General features: G+C 36.1%; 2 protein-coding genes and 1 long non-coding RNA gene across 10 annotated transcripts; all 3 read left to right on the forward strand.

The window, feature by feature from the left end:
* The first annotated feature begins 517 nt into the window (after nucleotides 1–517).
* LOC130712790 (phosphatidylinositol 4-kinase beta 1-like) lies at nucleotides 518–12,623 on the forward strand. Of its 4 annotated transcripts, XR_009010898.1 has the most exons (17): nucleotides 524–2,585; nucleotides 3,089–3,277; nucleotides 3,424–3,472; nucleotides 3,912–4,044; nucleotides 4,157–4,643; nucleotides 5,674–5,754; nucleotides 5,838–5,957; nucleotides 6,990–7,059; nucleotides 8,009–8,106; nucleotides 8,194–8,298; nucleotides 9,831–9,884; nucleotides 10,033–10,176; nucleotides 10,281–10,334; nucleotides 10,476–10,550; nucleotides 11,640–11,723; nucleotides 11,805–12,136; nucleotides 12,413–12,623. XR_009010898.1 is itself a non-coding variant. In XM_057562607.1 (16 exons), exons 1-16 carry the CDS (start codon nucleotides 1,119–1,121, stop codon nucleotides 11,904–11,906), a joined length of 3,312 nt encoding a protein of 1,103 aa, XP_057418590.1. In that variant the 5' UTR covers nucleotides 524–1,118; the 3' UTR covers nucleotides 11,907–12,623. The 4 variants fall into 4 exon arrangements, 2 of the variants coding, with proteins under 2 accessions (XP_057418596.1, XP_057418590.1); XM_057562607.1 differs by having other exon boundaries at nucleotides 11,805–12,623; XM_057562613.1 differs by lacking the exons at nucleotides 10,476–10,550; nucleotides 11,640–11,723; nucleotides 11,805–12,136; nucleotides 12,413–12,623 and adding an exon at nucleotides 10,551–11,618 and having other exon boundaries at nucleotides 520–2,585; nucleotides 10,281–10,311.
* Nucleotides 12,624–13,657: 1,034 nt separating this feature from the next.
* LOC130712809 (NAC domain-containing protein 82-like) lies at nucleotides 13,658–17,277 on the forward strand. Of its 5 annotated transcripts, none has more exons than XM_057562641.1 (6): nucleotides 13,658–13,814; nucleotides 13,919–14,461; nucleotides 14,675–14,952; nucleotides 15,629–15,782; nucleotides 15,882–16,126; nucleotides 16,778–17,277. In XM_057562641.1, exons 2-6 carry the CDS (start codon nucleotides 14,305–14,307, stop codon nucleotides 17,015–17,017), a joined length of 1,074 nt encoding a protein of 357 aa, XP_057418624.1. In that variant the 5' UTR covers nucleotides 13,658–13,814; nucleotides 13,919–14,304; the 3' UTR covers nucleotides 17,018–17,277. The 5 variants fall into 5 exon arrangements, with proteins under 5 accessions (XP_057418624.1, XP_057418631.1, XP_057418616.1 ...); XM_057562648.1 differs by having other exon boundaries at nucleotides 16,020–16,126; XM_057562633.1 differs by having other exon boundaries at nucleotides 13,919–14,227; nucleotides 14,330–14,461; nucleotides 15,629–16,126.
* A 1,133-nt stretch (nucleotides 17,278–18,410) lies between these two features.
* LOC130712837 (uncharacterized) lies at nucleotides 18,411–20,884 on the forward strand. The gene is made up of 2 exons (XR_009010900.1): nucleotides 18,411–19,397; nucleotides 20,487–20,884. It is a non-coding gene; the product is annotated as an uncharacterized LOC130712837 (long non-coding RNA).
* The last annotated feature ends 111 nt before the right edge of the window (nucleotides 20,885–20,995 follow it).

Below are 20,995 nucleotides of genomic sequence, written 5' to 3' on the forward strand. Positions count from 1 at the left end.
TATTTCTCCATCATTGGGAGAAGCTTCCAGTTTGCGGTGGATTTTGGTTTTCGTTCGGTGTGTTTTGAAACAGATTGTCTCCAACTCTATGCGTGGTGGACAAAGGGAGCATCAGGGTTATCTTATTTAGGTTCTGTTATTCGTGATTGTTGTTCATTAGTTTCTGCTTTTGATTTGTTTAGTTTTACTTTTGTAAGACGTTCTGGTAATTTAGTTGCGGATTTTTTAGCTAGGAATGCCTCATATTTTCCTACCACTGTGTGGGTAGAAGATGTTTCTCAAGCCGCAGATCTTTTGGTTCAGAATGATGTAATAGCATCTTGGCCAGGTTTGAATTAATGAATTTAAGCAGCCATTTTCAAAAAAAAAATTATCAATTAGGAATGTCCAAATTTTTTCCATTTTCCTGTTCAAAGAAAAATCCATTTTCAAATATGGAGGGAAATAAAATAGTGTACCCCACGACCCTAGGAGGCAGGAGCGTGCATGTTACAGTTATGCGCAGCGCATCCTACCATATATATTTCCATTTTTACCCTTTCATTTAAATTAACACGTACCCCTCCTTTGAACTTCCTCTATGACAAATAAACAACGACCACCACCACCGCACCGTAACCACCACCACCACCAAACGCCGTCGTTCACAACAACGTGCAGAGATCCATTGCCGCTCCACGCTCTCGTGCAGTTACACCGAGTCTCACATTGCATCTCCCAGCAATTTCGGTACCTTCATTTCCTCAATTTGAAGCTGCGTTGCGGTTTCTCGTGGTAAGGTGCACCGATTGTTCCTACTGCACCTTCAAATTCGTACCGTCCTACAATTTCACACGATAGAGCGTTGATTGTTTTGCTGTAACGTTTTCTCCATTGATGCGAGGGTTTTCTTCTGATCAATTTCGTTGTTATCAGAATTTTCAGCAGACGCCTCAATCGGATGATCGGTGAGGGTGCTGATTCCGATTTGAGGGAGGATTAGGGTTTTCAGCGAAGGTTTTAGGGATTTGTAGGGTTTAAGTATGTTTCAGGTGGTGATCTAATTTGAATCAGGCTTGTTTTTTTGGGGCTGAATAGTGAATCCCTTGAGGGTTAATGATGATGATGATTGGTTGAAGATGGTGAGGTTTTTAGGATTGACTCGCGGGGTGGCGGATGAACCGAGGGAAATTGAATCGAGGTCCAATCTGACGAGTGAGTCCAGTGAAAATGGTTGGCTCATCAGGTTCTTTGACTCGTCGTTCTTCTGTGAGTGGATTGCTGTTAGCTACTTGTACAAGCATGAGCATTCCGGGGTGCGTGATTATCTCTGTAATAGAATGTATACACTTCCTTTGCAGGGAGTTGAGGGTTACTTGTTCCAAGTGTGTTACATGATGATACACAAGCCGAGCCCGTCTTTGGATAAGTTTGTCATAGATGTGTGCTCCAAGTCGCTTAAGATTGCTTTGAAGGTGCATTGGTTCTTGTTGGCGGAGCTTGAGGACACTGATGATAATGAAGGGATTAGTAGGATTCAGGAGAAGTGCCAGATTGGAGCCACCTTGATGGGTGAGTGGCCACCTCTGATAAAGCCTCAAAGCGCAGCTTCGAGCCCTGGAGGCAAGAACCAAGTTTTGAATAAGATATTTTCGTCAAAACAGCGATTTCTGTCGCTAACATCTTCCCCGCTTACGCTGAGATCTTTGTCATTCTCCCCTTCTTCAGGAAACAATTTGCAAGAGGATGGTGGTCAGCAGTCTCCTGAAGAGAACAAGTTATTTAGGAAATTTATGCCAGGTCCAAAGGTTAGAGATGCTTTGCTTTTCAGGAAATCAGTAGATAAAGATGATGATGACTCTGAAAAGGATGGTTTTTTCAAGAGGCTTTTAAGAGATAGCAAAAGTGATGATGAGTTCGGCCTGAAAATTCGAGATCTCTTTCGCAAGTCGTCTGAGAAATATGATGAAGACTCTGAAAAGGATAATTTCTTTAAAAGGCTCCTAAGGGATAGAGGGGATGATGAAGACTCTGAAAAGGATAGTTTCTTTAGAAGGCTCTTAAGGGATGGTAAAGGTGAAGATGAGGATTTGGCCTCTAGTTCAGAGGGATTCTTCAAGAGATTGTTTCGCGATAGCAAGAATGATCCTGAGGATAAAACACACGCTAATAAAAGAATGGAAGATGAAGACAAAGAGGGATTCTTCCGTAAGTTTTTCAGAGAGAAATTTGAAGATAAGAAGGATGCAAATGATGGAAATGTTGCTACTTCTGAAGAGAAGTGTAAGTCTGCTGAAGAGGAAGAAAGAGAAGGGTTTTTCCGGAAATTGTTCAAGGATAAATTTGAAGATAAAAAAGATAGCAATGATAAAATGGAGGATGGTACTACCATTGTTGAGGAAGAAGAGCCTTCTGAGTTTTCTTTGTTCAAAAGACTTTTTCGTGTGCACCCTGAAGAGGATAAAAGTAGTCCAGCAAATGAAAACGACAATAGTGGTTTATTTGAAAGTAGTCCAGGCACGGAAAACTTTTTCCGCAAATTGTTTAGAGATCGTGACCGCTCAATTGAAGATTCAGAGCTATTGGGGTCAAAAAAGGAGAAAGAGGTCTGTTGAACATTTATTAACATTCGACATCTAGTTTATCTGTATATTAGTGGATTGAAAACCAAAAACTGCGAACCAAATTCATATTCAGGCACACTAAATGATTTTCTTTTTAACCATACAAATGGCTGAATTGCACTATGATCTTATGATATAAATTCCAGTTTACGATTTTCGTCTAGATTTTGATGTTGAATCATTGATTACATTTTTCAACCACACGATTGGCTTCCTGCGCTTGTTATATCAGTAATGGTCATTTTATCGACATGGTTGCATGATATTATGCACACAGATAGGGGCTTTAGAAATGGCCATTATTATTGATGTTTCGTATTGTAGATGTGGGTTAGAATTAAAATAATAACATAGTTATCAACGTATTCTGAAGTCTATTTTCATTTTCTTCATATTGTTGCGGGTTTTTAGTATTAGATAAACGACAATTTTCCACATATCACTTTGTTATGCCTCAATTGGATTTTATCATGTTACTTTGGCAGAAGCATCCTGGATCGCTGAAGCAGCAAAATGAGAAATCAGGAACAAAGCCTCCACTTCCAATTAATACATTGCAGTTCCGGAAAGGAGCTTACCATGAGTCATTGGATTTTGTGCTTGCATTATGTGAGACATCATTTGGGTTAGTGGATGTATTTCCAGTTGAAGATCGCAAACGTGCTCTCCATGAGGTTATTTCCTTAGACTTTTCTCCGATGTTTTCTTTATCTAATTGACATAGTTAGAGATGGAAATAAAATGTACTTTATACATGTTTGATCATGTTACATTCTGATGCTGCTGACATACATATTCTTTGTTATTCCTGTGCTTCAAGTCACTTGCAGAAATCAATTTACATTTAACAGAAGCTCAGAATACTGGAGGTACTTCTTAAGTCTTAACTATTAAATTTAATAGTATTAGTTTAGTGATGTTCAATAGGGCTCAATGGGTTCCACTATTTGTCATGTTTCATGTAAGAAGATCACATGTTATTTCAAAAAAAGTGTATAAAAATACTAAGTGGCAGTTATGCCACTTTTATGGTGAAAGTCAAAAGACTTTACATGTTTAGTTTTCTTCTTTGAGTGGAGAAAGTGTTGAAATTTTCCATATGTCCATCACTGTTTTTTATCTCCCATTTCTTGGAGGAACTGTGAGGAGTTTTATTTATTTATTATGCAGTAGAGATTGTTTTCTGTTGTAGTTATTTACTTAAAATGTCATTTTCTTGGTGTGTCAAATATGCTACTGCATTCCCTTTGCTCACGGTTTTCATTTATCCTCTTGCTGTATATGAGTCTTGCTTTCCAATATTCGTAGGCGTTTGTTTTCCATTGGGAAAAGGCATGTACCGTGTGCTTCATATACCTGAAGATGAAGCTGTTCTCTTGAATTCTAGGGAGAAGGCGCCTTACATGATTTGCGTTGAAGTTTTGAGATGTGAAATGCCAAGGTATTACTTGGATAATAATCCGAATGTCTTTTGGAAATTAATGCAGTTAGTAAAAGTAAATTTTGAATCACATTTCTGATGTGTTGCCCTTCCCACAAAACATTTGTTATAGCAATTCCCGGGAGGCATCCAGTTCCCAGAAACTTTCTAAAGGTGGAATTCCTTTGGCAAATGGAGATGCTTTCTTACAAAAACCACCCCCTTGGGCTTATCCATTACAGACAGCACAGGAGGTGTATCGTAATAGTAACGATAGAATGTCCAAATCAACTGCTCAGGCTATTGACCAGGCAATGAACCATGCTTCTGGGTCAAAAATAAAATTTGTTAGTCTGGATCTTTCTGTGGAAGCACATTCACATGGTCAACTGGAGAAGACTGAAGTGGATCTACGTGGTAGCAGTCAGCATTGTGCTTCAATTCATAGAGACAGTATACAAGAAATGACAAGCCCAAGACATGACAGTGATGTAGATTGGGTGCGGGTAGTGTTGAAAGCTGATCCTGGCATTAGAATGGAAGATATTGAGGATCAGGCACCACGACGGCGGAAGGAACATCGTCGTGTTCCAAGCACAGTGGCAATAGAGGAAGTAAAGGTGAGTTTTTGTCATGTTTAGAGTAGAGATAGCGAGGATGCTTTTACGTTATTTCATCTATGTTGTAATCGATATTTTATTTTTATTTTTTGAAGTCCTAATTTTGTATGAGGCTTTGTAATAAAGGTCAGCCAAGTTTCTATGACAGACTAGTTGTCTAGTTCTCAACTTCTCATATATTGCTGGAGTGCTCTGAAGCATTAGTTCCTAGATCCTACTATTCTTATCTAATGTCATAACTTCCAAGTTTGTTTAACCTTTTCCTTAGCTGGAAACTTCTAAGCTCAATATATCAATGTCTAATGTAATGTCTATAGGCCAAAGTAATTAAAGTCAACTGATTTCTCTGCATAAAATTGTGGAAAAGATGGCAGGGCCTTACCATAGGTTTGAACATGTGTAGCATGTAAAAACTCTAGAAAGAAGGGTAGATTAGATCGACAATAGTCCAATAGTTAGAGATAAAAGGAGGCTAAAGAAAACTACTGTCAAACCATTAAGAAGGATTTGGATTTGAAAGGTTTGGCTTTAGACATGACATGATTCATCATAGGACATTATGGTGTTTATATCCATGTACTTGACCCCTCCTAGTGGGAAAAGACATTGTTTGTTATTGTTGCTGTAAAGTTGCTAGAGCAGTATAAAGTCCACTGTTTTAGTGCATCTAGATATATGTCTTCTTGACTCTTGTCAATATAATTAAAACAGAAAACATTAGGTCATGTATCCCATTTCATGATAATATGCTCAAGAACATGATAGATTAAACTATGCATCCATGCATGACATAGGTTGTTGCCTTGTTGGTATTTTAAGTTAACCGATAGTATAGGTTACGTACACTATAAAGTCATTCTGCTTAGGTAAGATTCTTCATTTCACACCATGACTTGATGACATGTAATATAAGCAAATGATAAGTGTGGATTAGGATGCTATCTTATAACAAATTGGTCACTAGCATATTCATTTAGCACTTACCAGTTCATGTTACATGATAGTTTTGCTAACATTTCAAATATGCTAGGCTGCGGCAGCAAAAGGGGAAGCACCTCTTGGACTCCCTTTGAAAGGTGCTGGTCAAGATTCATCAGATGCCCAACCAAGGGTAAGCCATAGTTGTTGTAAGTTTTCTTTCGTTTAGCGTTAGAAATATGGAATTGCTATATGTGACATAATTCCTCTGAACAGACTGATGGAATTACTCCCAAAGCCAGTGATGCCTTGTCTGGTGAACTTTGGGAGGTAAAGAAAGAGAGGATACAGAAGGCTTCTATACATGGGAATGTGCCGGGTTGGGACTTGCGATCTGTAAGTATATTTTTCAATCAATAGAATTTGCTTAAAGTGTAATTATTTTGGAAAGCCATTAACATGAAGAAAAATGCTACCAACACTCTTTCCAACATACTCTTTCTTATTGGTTGAAATTCAGGTGGGATCCTCTAAATCATACAGGTTCCACTCCCAATTTGGTAGTACTCACATGAATGTCAACTGATAAAAGTGCGTATTAGATAGTGTCCTAAAACAAAGGACACCAAAAAAATATCTTTCCCGTTGGCTTAAAAAAAGTAAATTGTAATCGAATATGTCCAAGCACCGATTGATCAATCATTTTTTATCATCTAAAGAAATGTTTTGTTTATTTACTAATTTCCTATTTATCTTGAGTCAGAAAATAACATTTATGCTATTGTAATTATATATAGGTTGCTATCTAGTGAGGTTGAGAATATTGAAATGCTATGTATCATATCTTTTATGACTTAAATTGCAGTGCGATAAGTAATTTTATGAAAATTATTGCAGTCAAAGTATTGTGTAAATAGTTTGTAATGTATAAGCAGACGGGATCAATGGAACAACAGTGTGAAAGAATATTAATCAATAATGCAACTATAAGATAGCTTGAGCTGCTTGACACTACTTTTTGGGCAAACTTGCTTTTTAAAAAATACATCATGCTTTAGCTAGGAAAATGGGCTAGCCATGAAAAATTTGCCTCGATATTGCTATTAATGATATATTTCATTCATTTTTTGTGTTGTTAGAGATTGTGATGCACATCTTAAGTATGCATATCATTATGAGATTTACATAATAGAGTCAGGAATGAGAATGTATATGTTTATCTAACTAGAACTTGATTTTTCCAATATGTAGAAATCTACACTATCTAGTCTTTCTTTGTTTTATCAATATGGTTATGTTAAGTGTCAATTACAGTCAGTTTTTGTGCTACGTAAGTTATTAGATTGTTCTGTTTCTGTTTGAGAAATTGTGCTTTAAGATCATAATCTCTCTTGAGCATGATACAAACAATTACCCCTATTCACATAGGTTATTGTAAAGAGTGGGGATGACTGTAGGCAGGAGCATCTGGCAGTTCAACTTATTTCACACTTCTATGGTATGTGGTCCCTTTCAAACTTTTCCTTTGCCCTTTCATATTCAGAATTTAACAACTCCCTTCCAGACTGTTCATTATGGTGCAAATACTTTTAGTTTATCTTATTTTTCTTTTTCACGCTTGTTGTTTGTTCTCCACTACAACTCTCATTTTTATGTATGATTATGGTCAAGGAAGATGCATATTATATTTCCCTGGGGCCTGGACCCTATGTATAGGCTATAGCGGGAGCTTTTTAGCACCAGTGACCAGACTACTCTTTTTCAAAGACCAAGTTTTATTTTAATAAATATTGGTTTTGAATGGATTGGGTATGCTCTGAATGACATAAGTGAGAATTTGTTTGGGTGTGAGAACTGGGTTCACATGTTTCTGTTCTTCTGATCGATAATGCTAGTTTTCATTGGTTTTGCATTCTGCACTGCCTTCACTATTATATGACATGAATTGAACCTTGGGGTGTGCTCAGGGAAGAGAAAGGGAAATTTGAAAAAAAATTCTTTTTTTTGTTATAAGCTATTCTTCCATTTCATTTTCTATTCGCTTGCATTTCTGGATCTTAGCGTAGCCTTTTTACCTTATATAAAGCTGCAGAGCAGGTTTTACTGTAACTATTCAAGAAACTTCATTCTGAAGTGGTTCTTATAAGAACACATGTTTGTTTTTATGATCTCATTTTAAGTTCCATGTTGGATCTCAGCATGGAGACATGCTAAATCTACGTGATTGCGGTTTTCGACGAAGTAGTTGTAAATTAAAGTAGAAGTATGTAAAAGTGTAAATGAAATTATCCAGTGAAAAGGCTTGATCCACCTGAGATTTGTTGAAGATGCATGATTGGATCATATTTTTCTGTGTTCTGTTACCAGATTACACCATGGTGCTGCAGAACTGGTTTCTGTTTGTGCTTATTGATCATTTAATTACAATCATTAGACTTTGATTCCAGATATTTTTCAAGAAGCGGGTCTACCTCTCTGGCTGCGCCCTTATGAAGTGTTATGTACTTCTTCTTACACTGCTCTTATTGAAACAATTCCAGATACGGTAATTCCATGCTTACACATTTCAAATTATGGAAATTTCTGCATTTTTTTCTTTACTAATTATTGAATATATGTATATGATTTGCAGGCTTCTCTACATTCTATCAAAAGTAGATACCACGGCATATCAAGTTTACGTGAATTCTTTATTGCCAAGTATCAAGAAGATTCTCCGAGTTTTAAACTTGCTCAGGTGATGTAGAGATGCCAAGATCAACTACATCGTTGTGGACCAAACTCGTTCATGTTATAATTTGCAATGAATTCTTAATTAGGCACTTTTTCCACCAGCATATATTTTGTTTCTTCGCTTTCCTCCCTTTGGTAGCATTCTCATTTCATGTTATATTAAATAGCAAGGTAAAACATTCACAGAAAGAAACGAGCTAAATGGAAATTTGTTCCAATGTTTGTGTCAAGGTATATATGATTATATTAGGAATACCATAACTAGGAATGTTATTCCCGGGTAAATTTATAAACATGATTGGGAAATTTTGAAATAAGGTGGTAGAATGAAGTGGGAATGAAAAGTGAGTCGTAAAATAACTTCCATTTCTATGGAATAAGATACACATTCCCCATCATGGGAGTGAAAGGTAAGAAAATATGAATAGTTTACTTTCCTCTGAATCAATAATACCTAGGTATATTTTTTCATAGCTTGTACCAATCACGGGAATGTTATATTTCTAATTTCAAAATAATTCTACATAGCTCGAAACAAACACCATCTTGGTTTTTTTTTTTCTACTTGTTTATCTAAGGAGGATTTTATCCTCCTATCCTCCTTCCTTGTATACCTTAGTTGTCATGAACTCAAATCCACCTCATGATATGTGAATGTGACCCGTGCAAAAAAATCTAATTCAGCCTGGCTTTCCTGAAAACAGAAAAAAGATTGCAAAATATGTTTTTTAAAAACGTATATGCATGTGTTCAGAAAAAGTTTTTACTGAAAATCCAGCATAATATCCTCCGGAAATTTAATGCTCTCCTGCCCATATTCACAACAGCTGACAAGCATCCCAATGTGATGCATGTACTCTGAATGACAGATTTTTGGGAACTCTGGTTAATTCATGTGTTTGTGTTGTGTTAACCAATTGCATTCTTTTATGTAATGTACTCTCTGGGATGGACTAAAGTTAAATTGTTTTTTTTTTCCATTAGTTTCACTGGTAGAATGTAATGTACTGTGATTTACTACTTGCCTAGTGGGCAGTGGTTACTTGCACTCGCTTCCCTTTATTTTTTTATTATCATAATTTTGCAGTTTGGTTAGAAACTAAACTAGGTGGATAAGAGATAAACTGAACTGAAAAGTAATCTGTATTATTGAATGAATGGGTACAGTAGATTATATTTAAGACTTGGGAAGCTTCATCTAGAAGCTAACCACCTCCTAACTGACTATAACAGATTGCAATTGCCTAACTTAAGCTATAACTAACTGCTAACAGAATAGCCACTGCTAAGCTGTAACATATAAAAGATAACAGTGAAGTCAGTCACAAAATACATATGGGAGTGAGTGAACAACACATCTCTAAGTTATTTGCAGGTTTTAAGTTTTTAAGGGTTATCCCCCTTGTTTTGAATAATGCTGCTTGCATCATTTTACTAATTCTATTATATGGTGAAAAACACCTTGGTTTTACGTAAAAATGGAGAAGATATCATTTGTATATCTGCTGATGATTTGCTTACATTTTTTTTTTTCAGAGGAACTTTGTTGAAAGTATGGCTGGATATTCCCTGGTTTGCTACCTTCTGCAGGTCTGAAACACACTATGCACTTGCATGCATTCTCTGTAACTGGTGCATTATCTGCTTAAATCACAATTTTAATGATAATATTTTGCTATTTATTGTCATTGAAGTTTTGTGTTCTACCACTTCTCATTTTTGCTTCCGTTTCATCCAGGTGAAGGATAGGCATAATGGGAACCTCTTATTGGATGAAGAAGGTCATATTATACATATTGATTTTGGGTTCATGCTTTCTAATTCACCTGGTGGTGTTAATTTTGAGAGTGCACCTTTTAAATTAACTCGGGAGCTTCTTGAGGTAAAACTGAGACCATATCCTGGTTATTTTACCTCTGATTGTTGAGTGTCCATTTGATTGGTTACTAGCTATTTCCTATACAATAATCACGATAATGTGAGTAGGTCATGGATTCTGATGCTGAGGGCATTCCAAGTGAGTTTTTTGATTATTTCAAGGTACAATACTTACATAACCGCCCCCAACACACAAACTCACACACTATACACAAATATGGAGTGCTTTTGAGGAGAGTATGATGATAGCCTATACTTTTATTAGCTCTAAATCTGTCCAATGCTCTGTCCTTTGTAATTCAGGTTTTATGCATTCAAGGCTTCCTTACTTGCCGTAAGCATGCTGAGCGTGTTATTCTTCTTGTTGAAATGTTGCAGGTAACAGAATTGTTAGCTCCCTGCTGTAGTCCCACTTTCATCTATTATATCCCTGCTTCATTGTCTGGTTTTAGCAATTTAGCTCCTATAACAGAACAGGCTGTGTTATGAATTTTTTTTTATTGTTTTCCCCAACCTAATTCATGCAATATGCCAACTTCCATTTTTAATTATTGGCCACCACTGCAAGCTGTTTAATATTCAAGGACTAGTCCAACTTTGCCAATTCAGTGATGGATGCCATATCAAATAATCTTGCTAGCTATCTACTGAGTGAAAAATCTCATTATATTTGAATTCCTTATTTATAGAGTTAAAGTGATTCAAAGTGTACTATATTTCCAAACAATTGGATACACACATCTTGTTCGAAGAGCAGCTGTCTGACATGATGTGTAGTGCATATTTGCTTGGTCTGCCATTAGGTTAAGACAAATGATGAAAAAATTGGGCCGGCGTCTTTTGTCTGACTGAAATACGAATGAACTATTTGGTCCATTGAGAAAATAAAATATAAAAGATCAGGTGATAAGAGAATCAGAGGGAAATGGTTGAATTGGTCCAAAACAAGGTGGTAGATAACTCTTCTTTTTATTTGCAGTGGATTGCAAATAGGTGAGGTTGTTATTTTTTCCAGAGCATGGCTACAAAAAAAGGTCACCAGGTCTTGGGAGTGTCATTCCTTCCAACCCAAACAATGTGAAATGAAAATGCAACCTGTTATTTGTTAAACTGAAATTTGTGCATAAAGGTTACAGACGTTACACTATTGCTTGGTTAGAAGTTTCCTTATTTCCCTGCATTGTAAATAATGCTTGATTGTAACCTTGCCGAATGCCTCATCTTTCCACATGATCCTAGATTTCATTTCACCTATTTTATGTGACTTTTGATAGTCAACTGTCAATGTACTTTTTTGGCCTCTTAATTTGTATTAGAATTTAATTACTACTCTGGCAAATTTACACCATCAATGGAGCTATCAACTCTTGTTATTAACTTATTATGCATGTATGTGGGCATCAGAGGTGAAAGTCAGGAATTCATGATGGGCTTTCCTGAATTATTGTTTTCTAATGTTGGTATCAGGACTCTGGTTTCCCTTGCTTTAAAGGTGGCTCACGGACAATACAGAACCTAAGAAAGCGATTCCATCTCAGTTTAACAGAAGAGGTTTCAATATTAATATCAGTTACTTTCTTAACTGTAAATTTCTTTTGCAATTATCATTACATTTCCCCCCTCTCCTTGCAGCAATGTGTATCTTTGGTGCTTTCACTTATTAGTAGCAGCCTGGATGCATGGCGAACTCGTCAGTATGATTATTACCAGAAGGTTTTGAATGGAATATTATGACATAGTTTGTCAATGGTGATACATGTTTGCTTGTTCCCTCTTGACAAAGCTTGCACGGTGAATGCTCATCAATTATTCATTTACAAGTCATTGGAGAATGATCGGTTCACTGAGGCATGGCTTTAAGAGTTTTTATGAGGGTTAAGAAGTGGCAGTATATGTAGCAGCCTTTTTTCTTCGGCGGCCATGGGAGGAAGATTCTGACTCGCAAAAGCATTACAGCCTACGAGGTTAAATTCATTCTTTTGTTTTACATTTCCCCCCCCCCCCTTTTTTTCTTGTAAATGAAGATCTGCCACTTGGAGTTGCAATAGCCTCCCAAATGATGAGAGAGACACGGAGAGAGAAAGAGTGCCAATTGTACAGTTATTTTAGCGGGAGAACAGACCGGATTTTTATTGGATGTTAATATGAGTTCTGTGTAAATTGTTTTGATTCATGGAAGCTTTCAGGGGTTTGAGCAAATACTGATCTGGTACGTTTTGGACATCCATTATCATGGACAGGTCTCTAGTATTGGCGAACTTCTATGTTCTTTCTTCCAGATCTCAGCTGATTTATGGTGTCTATCATTCAAAGTTGATTCTTCAGGACTCACACAGGGAAATTTTAGCAAAATTCTTTCATGATGTTTGATTGTATCGTGTGTAATTATTATGTTCACTTTCACGGTGAGATTTGTTCACCTTCATATTAATCATATAAAAGTTTTGGCGACACCCTGTTTGGAACCCAGTTTTTACTTTTCCTTGAAACCATGCCTTTAATGAATGAAAAGAAAATGGAAGAAAAAGAGAAATGAGGAAAATTGGAGTAATTTTTATGTTTACTTGAATGCAGAGAAAAACAAAAGAGAAAGTCAATTTAATCTAATCTTGTTTGGAGGACACAATTTTTTTTTTGCTGCATCGGAATAAGAGGACACAATTTTTACGTGATTACAAGTCTCGTTTGGAAACACAACTTAATTAAGTGCGTATGGTCATTCAAGATTTAGAAATCACATATGTCAGAGTAATCAGCAAACAATATTGAGAAGATGTTGCATAAGATATACACAAAGACACCATCATATATATTGCATCTAACAATTAATACTGTGACACATTATGACAACATTAATTGTAAATGTACATAATTAAACAACTTATTTAAGCGTTTATGAACGCGTATCATATAAGTGCTTACTCATAAGTTATTTTAAGAAATTTATTGAAAATAAGTTACAAATAAGCCTAACCTTTATTTTCATAAGTTATTCTTTACAACTTATGAAAATAAGCTGCTTATAAGGAGGTTAAAAGTTTTTCCAAACACATTCGTAAACATTTATGCTATAAGATAAATTCTAATACACTCTCCAAAACGAGGTGAAGATGACACATAAGCCGACTTTATTAGTTATGTATTTGATTTAGATTTAGATTTAGATTATATGGAAATGCATTAACAGTTAGATTATTTGAAAACTAACATACATTAAAAATAAATTTAATATCAATGACTAAAATAATTACATTTCCATGACATGAAATACTTACATAGTTCCTTAAAAAATAAAATGAAGTTGTAGTAAATCATATTGTATTGTTTCAAAAAAAATATCATATTGTATGTGGAAATTGAACACTTAGTTTGGCGGGTTGGCCTTCCATTCCTACAGCTTCCTCAGGAAGATAGAGAACAAGGTCAAAGGACCCTACAAAACAGAAACAAACCAACCCCTTACCCAAGCAACCAACACAATTTTCCATTTTCTAAAAATAAATAAAAAAAAAAACCCAATCCGCGTGCCTATAAATAAAACCCTACACTAACCAGTGTCACTCTCTTGTGTCATTTCCAAAATTCCAACGATTTCGAAATCGGAGTGCGAGGCTTGTGCTTCCTCCTTCTCCTCCTTCTCTGGTAAGCTTCCTCTCTGTTCTCCGATGAACTGCGATTTCACGCGATCATGAAACATTGAAACCCTTGTTTCTCAAACGAACTTCAATTTCAATTTGCAATGTTAGGGTTTCCACTGTGCCGATGACTTTTCTTCTCACAAAGGCATCGTCATCATCCATTGTGGGCTTCCAGTTCCGCCGCCATTGCTCCTCCTTCATGAGCCGCCGCAGACTCTGGTGTTCCTGGGATTTCTTCTTCCGCCACTGGACTTGACTCACCCCATTTTTAGGGTTGTTTAAATTTTTCACGCTCATTATTTGCTGCTTATTGCTTTTCCTTCTTCTTCTTGTTGGTTTGGTTTGCTGCTACGGACACAAATTTCACTGTTGGTGAGGAAGTGTTGTTGGATTCCGGTGTTGTTGTTGTTGGTTAAGGTCGTTCGTTAGTTTCTGAAGCACTTCCTCTTTGGGTTTTTTGTTTTGTTGTTTTTTGCTTTTTTTTTCTCCTTTCAATGGCCGATACAAAATTGATTCCAGGGTTTCGTTTTCATCCCACTGATGTTGAGCTGATTATGTACTTTCTGAAGAGGAAGATCCTCGGTCGAAAGTTCCCTTTTGATGTCATTGCTGAACTTGACATTTACAAGTATGCTCCGTGGGATCTTCCAGGTTTGTCTCCATTCTTTGCCTGCTATTAGAGTGGTGTAGTGTAATGTAGTGTGTAGTATAGTGTGGCTTCCCGTAGAAATGAAATGATCTAATTTTTTGTTGGTTAGTAGTAGAATGGTAATATATAGTATAGCATAATAGAGTTATAGTGGTAATACCGTAAAATAAGTACCATTTTTGTTAAACTGATGTATTTATTGTTTTTATTATCAGATAAGTCTGTGCTCAAAACTGGGGATTTGAAATGGTACTTCTTTTGTCCTCGTGGAATGAAATATTCCACTGGAGGGAAGCTGAACAGGGCTACGGAATTTGGGTACTGGAAGACTACTGGGAAGGACAGATCAGTTGAGCACAAAAATCAGGTTGTGGGGATGATAAGAACCCTGGTATTTCACATCGGCAGAGCCCCTAAGGGAGACCGAACTGATTGGGTTATGCACGAGTTCAGAATTGAACACAAGGACCTGGCTGACAAAGGCATTCCGCAGGTTAGTAAATAACTTTGACTGAGAAAATGTGTTAGTTGGTTGTGAACTGATTTTGGGTTTGTGCCTGTGAGTGCATGCATGGAATGTCTTTAATGGAACCTATTTCAATTCATATAGATTAGAGCTTGTTGGATATGGTATCAGAATTGAATTATGTCTTTTCATGTGAAACCTTACTATATATAAACTGATTCGTGGCAGTAGATGTGACAACCTTTATTTGTGATTTTATTCTTGTGGACCTCCCCTGGTACATTCTTAATTTAGTTTGTTTGGCGATTTGATTCCTTGTGTATTTCTGGTTGTTTTTCTCTGGTTGTTTTTCTCATGTATTTATTTTAATTTTTCTGGTTTATTTGTACCTATTTAATATATAGGGTATTCCAAAAGGAGGGTCCTTGACCCAGAAATGATGCACAATGTGTTTTCAAGTTAAACCTTACTATATGAAGTTTATAAACTGATTTATGGCAGTAGATGCTCAGTGTATGTTTAACTTATATGGCATAAAATGCCAAACTTTATTTGTGATTTTATTACTGTGCATTTGACTAATTTGGCATCCCTTTGGTACATTCTTAAATTGGTATATTTGGCCAATTGTCTCCTTGTGTATTTCTGATTGTTTTTCTTGTGTATTTATGTAAATTGTTCGACTGGTTTATTTGTATTGCAGGATTCCTATGTAATTTGTAGGGTATTCCAAAAGGAGGGCCCTGGACCCAGGAATGGTGCACAGTATGGAAAACCATTTAATGAGGAAGATTGGGATGAAGATGAGGAAATTGACAGTAAACAATCTATGCCTGTTGCTACTACATCTGCTCCAGGTCCTGTTCTACCCACTGCAAGTCTTGTTGCGGTTACAAATGACATGCATACCTCTCCAAGTGTATGCATGGGACTGACCTCTGAATTATGTCTATCAGGATTAGTGCCCTCTTGCTCCACACATCCTTCAGCTCCAAATAATCAAGTTGACAAGTTCAAAGAATCTGATAACACAAATTACATGCATGCCTCTCCAAGTGGATGCATGGGGTTGACCTCTGAATCATGTCTATCAGGATTGGTGCCCTCTTGCTCCACACATCCTTCAGCTCCAAACAATCAAGTTGACGAGTTCAAAGAATATGATAACACATTATCCGTGAATGATTACAATGGAAATGAGGTGCACAATCCGTTTCTTGTTATTTATTATACTTTTTGTGAAATCTTGGTGTGATTGGTTTGCTGTTTATGACTTCGCATCTGTTTATGACTTCGCATGTCACCAGCTTTTTTCTTATCCTTTTTCATTTTGTACGAGCTTAACTGTGTACCTTCAAGGATTTAAAGGAATTCTACATTCTATTTCTGTCTAAATTGGACTATTAATATAATTGGAGGATCCGCCTGATAACTCCCCATCAGGAAACTAGCAAGTAATGGTTAATTTCCATGAAATAAACTATAGGAAGCAGACCTAATTTTGCAATCTCTCCTTTTTTTGGTCAGTATGGGTGGGGCCTTAGTTTCGAGAAGATTTTTGTCTAGTAGTTTGCCCTTTTTTCTATGTTCATTCTTGTAGCTTGCTGTGAGGCATGAGAATGTTGAGTTGCTGTCTAACCTTTTTTTCTCAGTTGTTGAACAATTAAAGCTACTAATCAAAATGTCAGTATATAATGTAAATTGTATGGTCTTTTATCTCCAAGTTTATTGTGTAGTTTTTCGGTATATTTTAATTTTTAACCCTATAATTATACAAAATCATATAAAATGTTTAATATGCTTGCTTTTATCCTCCATTTCTCATACTAATTTTGTTTTTATGGGATAGCAGAAGGTTGATCATCCTGATCTGGCAAATAATGCTGAAGGTGGACCTTATCAAGATCCAAATGAGATTTTTGGTGAACTAGGGGACCTTGATAGCTTGCTTGGATTGGGTGAAGCAGACCTTAGAGGAGACCCTTTTTCCCGTGGCCAGGAGGATGAATGTACTACAAACGAAATGCTGTCTACGTCCTCGTGGTTTTGCGGTGATGGAGACTTCTTGGAATTGATTGATCTTGATTCTTGATCTGCCATTGTTCTGGCAGACTAAACAAGGTGGAAGTTGGAGCCAAGAAAATTGAGCAAGTAATAACTATTGCTGCAAGTACCTGATGCGGATTATGAAATGCCATAGATTCTCTTACTGTTTTCCGTTTAAGAACGCCTTAGGGTGGCATAAGTTTTGTCTATTTGAGCATTAATTTCTTGAACTAGCTAGCATGTTGTCATGCTGGAAACTATGTCTCTGTTTTGATTTAATTCTTTTTATGCAGGAGTTTCCCAATATCTACATTCTATGCATTTTTACTTGTTGAAGATAGAGTCAGATATATTAATAGGTAGTACCTAGCGACATTTAGGTAGCGTTTGGCCTAAAGCTTATAAGCTACTTATAAGTTGAAGTTAAAAAATTCCCTTAAAAAAAGTTGAAGTTAAAAATAAGAGTTTTAAAAATAAAGTTAAAGTTGTTTCGTGGTTTTCATATTTTAACATCTTAAAAGTAACTCTTAAGTTAAAAGTTGTTTGATCAATAATAGATTTCATTTCACATATACTCATCTAAACATTTTATCAAATAGTTGGCAGGCAAGCTAAAGGTTGATACCTACCATTCATGATTCATCTGTACACAAACAACACCGAAATATTTTCCAACATGAAGCACTCATTAACATGATAATTTATTTGATAAAACCATCAAAATTAACCTCTTTTGATTTAAGTTTATTATAATTATTTTACCATGCTTAAGTTTGTGAGAATGAATGCTTAATTTATTTAAGTTTATTATGAATTTAGCTAATCTACTACATCTTATTCATGAGTTACTATTCATAAGAAACCTCCAATCAGGTTCTGCCATCTGGCTTTCTTTTCTTTAGTTTTTTTTTACCCAACCCGTTTTCCTCCCCTCTGAAGTCTCAATCACGTGTTGTAGCAGAACCGCCTCCATCATCTCCGGGACCTTTTCCCCGATTTTGTGCTAGGCCAGCGGTATGATTGTGATAGATTTCACCCGCTCCAGCTGTGGTTACGTCTGGCAGTTCACAAAATCTACTCTTCGCGATCTTTGGCCCCTTTCCATGGCTTCTCCGACGTCATTGTGATTTTCAGTTCCTTGATTTTTTATGCATCTGTCACTCCAATCTGATTTGAAGTTGAAGTTGGGTTAGGTTTGTACTTTGTAGCTGGAGAGTTATAGTGGGTATGAGTTTAGAGAACCTTCTCCTTTGCATGTTTCTTCAAATCCATTTGCCTATAAATGTTCACACAACCCTCACTTCACCACAATTCACATCCCCTTCCAGTTGCATCTGTTATTTCTGAGTTTTCTGAGATGGTTGTTGCTATTAATTCTATCAGAAATCTCATTCCTGAAAGAGATTTATGGAGAGTCATATGCAATTGGCTAGGTTTGGGCCACTACTCAATAATATTACTTCTTGAAATTTCATACTTATTTAGATGTTTTCATTGTATCTGTAAGCTGTATTCACTTTTTTGTATGTTTTTGTGAGGTATGAAGAAGACTTACTTCGGGGTAAAAAAGAAAAGGGATAAAAATTAAAGCCCAGTTTGGATTGGATGCCTTAAGTTATGTTGCCACTAAAATAAATAGTTTGTTATTTGTCATTGATAGAAGTATATTAGTCTCTTTATTTGTATATACACAATAATCACTTTGTAATACTATTTCTTTTATGTGACAAACTATGCATATAATTTCCAATTATCCATTATTATACATTAGGTGAAAACCGGTTCTCATTATATAATGTATACATGATAAAAGTGTTGCATTAGTTTTATTCAATTCCTCTGCTGAGAAGATACTGTGTGAAATAGTAGGTGGATAAAGGGCCTTCTTGCATTACTCTGGTCACGAAATCTACTATGGAAGGTGGCAAGGTGAATAATGACCACTTGGTTTCTTGATTGCTATGTATGTGAGATATGGAGAAGGCTTTCTCTAAAATTTCTATTGTTCTATCTGCATAAGCTGGGTTGGAATTGATCTAATTTGTTCTGGTGGGAGATGGGGTAGAGCATTGTAAGATTTTTTATCTTTGCTAGGAGTTAGCTAGCATGTATGTTTAGTTTACCTTTCTCTTTGTATCCTTTCTATTTCTTTGTATTGAGATTGAAATGCCCTTTTACTTCTATCTAATGAATTTGTCTTATAAAAAAAATACATGATAAAATGGTGAAACTTACTTCTTTATATAGCCATATGAAACTGTATGAGTAAATGTCTATTTATGCTCCATTTTATCCAACACTAATCGCATTACGAATATATCTTATATTTCATATTGCAGGCATTGCAAGGAGCACTACTCAGCAGTACATACACTGTACTTGACAATGCACAAACTGGATTGATTGCAGCATATTTCTTCTATAAAGTAAGATTGCTAACCCTTTTAATATTAATTCATCGTTCATTGAGTGCTGACAATATGCCACAATCAATTCAATTTTTTTTGTAAACCTTAGCATACTGGGAATGGGGGATAATGTTGCTTAGTTTTGAATTTTAGAACTGATTAGTGTCGAGCTTGGGTACCAATTGTCAAATATTGCCACCAATAGTCATGGTTGGCTCAAGTACTTGCTTTTCAGATTCTGGTCACACAAAATATGATTTCAATTTTGATGGTAAAAAGCTCACTTTTCATGATAGATTATAGATATTGCCTAAAGTTATGATCGGTGCATTGCCTAAAGGATATGTGAATCTAATATGTAATATGAACATGTAGCAAAAGAAGGGTACTGCTACCACCAGATTTTCCTTGAACCATTGAGTTGTTTAGTTTTGTTTACAAATTCAAATTGTTGTTATTTTCTAGACTTCATAAATATGTCATTCACATGGTGTTTCTTCTAGATCTCCATCTTTGGAATAATGATGGATAGATTTAAGTTTAACCATATTGAAATTACACTATCTACAAGTCCCAAATGCCAAGTTCCCGTTTGCACTGTTTTCCACTGTCCACCAAACACTTAAGACCAAGTTTTCATTTACATTATATTGCACTATTATGGTGCGAGTTTTTTCCCCCCAGCCCTTTCAGATTGGATCGGGCTTTTCGGACCCTAAATGGTCCAGTCTACGAAATTTCATTGCTAAAGACCACCGACCCGTTGAAGAAATGGATATCCCAAATTTGTCTTAGGTTTATTTGAAATATTCGCTAAGGTTTCAAAATCTATCTACCTCATTTTTAATAAATACCTAGGTGGTTGATTTCTATTTCGAATGGCATCCCCAAATCTGCCTTTGATTGGCTTTGGGTTTGAGTTCTGTACCTCATCTTTCTCTTCATTGATTTTCTCCTAATTTCTCCATATTCATCTGATGGTGGAGAATTTTGGGCAGTTAACTCCATTAGGAGTCTGTTCTTCAATTTTCTGTTGATTTGCTGAAAAATTGTTCATTTGAGCTTTTGGTATTATTTATTTATGCAATTCGTTATTTGTTGGTTCAGGGCCAAAAAATTGAAGATTGAAGCAATCATTCGGAAATCAATGATCAGGAAGTACCGGGGTGAAATTGCTTAGGGAAAGGTCTATAAAATTATCTATTTTGTCTTGGTGACCAATGGTGGAGTGGGGTTGGCCAACCTCACATGAATTCAAGATACTCTTCAATGACAGGACAAGGATAGTCCCTGATGAATCTGCTCCTATTTTTTGTGTACCTAAATCTTTTATTGTGGTGATGATAACACAGTGTGATAGTGAATAATAAAAAGGCGTGAAGGTGGTTCTATAACTGGGGGGATTAACACATTTGCTATATAGAAATTTTTTTAGAGTCAAACACTTCATATTGCACAATCTTGGAGCTATTCTTGGTTCCAAGACAAATGATTATAATTCTTTATATGGTCTAAGATCTCATAGTAGTCTTTACGTGGATGGTCATATGGCTTCAAGAGATGCAGTCATATGGCATAAAGCCAGTATCTCATCTTATTTTATCATGCTATTAAGT

The sequence above is a fragment of the Lotus japonicus genome, chromosome 1 (genome assembly GCF_012489685.1).
Source record: "Lotus japonicus ecotype B-129 chromosome 1, LjGifu_v1.2".
Classification (NCBI taxonomy): Eukaryota; Viridiplantae; Streptophyta; class Magnoliopsida; order Fabales; family Fabaceae; genus Lotus; species Lotus japonicus.

Bases quoted from the DNA above. Each gene is read 5' to 3' on its own strand.
- LOC130712790 (XM_057562607.1), top strand. From the start codon at position 1,119: ATGGTGAGGTTTTTAGGATTGACTCGCGGGGTGGCGGATGAACCGAGG. The intron at 2,586-3,088 runs GTCTGTTGAACA...TTACTTTGGCAG, and splicing joins GGTCAAAAAAGGAGAAAGAG to AAGCATCCTGGATCGCTGAA. The intron at 9,885-10,032 runs GTCTGAAACACA...CGTTTCATCCAG, and splicing joins TGGTTTGCTACCTTCTGCAG to GTGAAGGATAGGCATAATGG.
- LOC130712809 (XM_057562626.1), top strand. From the start codon at position 14,305: ATGGCCGATACAAAATTGATTCCAGGGTTTCGTTTTCATCCCACTGAT. The intron at 14,462-14,674 runs GTTTGTCTCCAT...TTTTATTATCAG, and splicing joins TGCTCCGTGGGATCTTCCAG to ATAAGTCTGTGCTCAAAACT. The intron at 14,953-15,628 runs GTTAGTAAATAA...TTTGTATTGCAG, and splicing joins CTGACAAAGGCATTCCGCAG to GATTCCTATGTAATTTGTAG.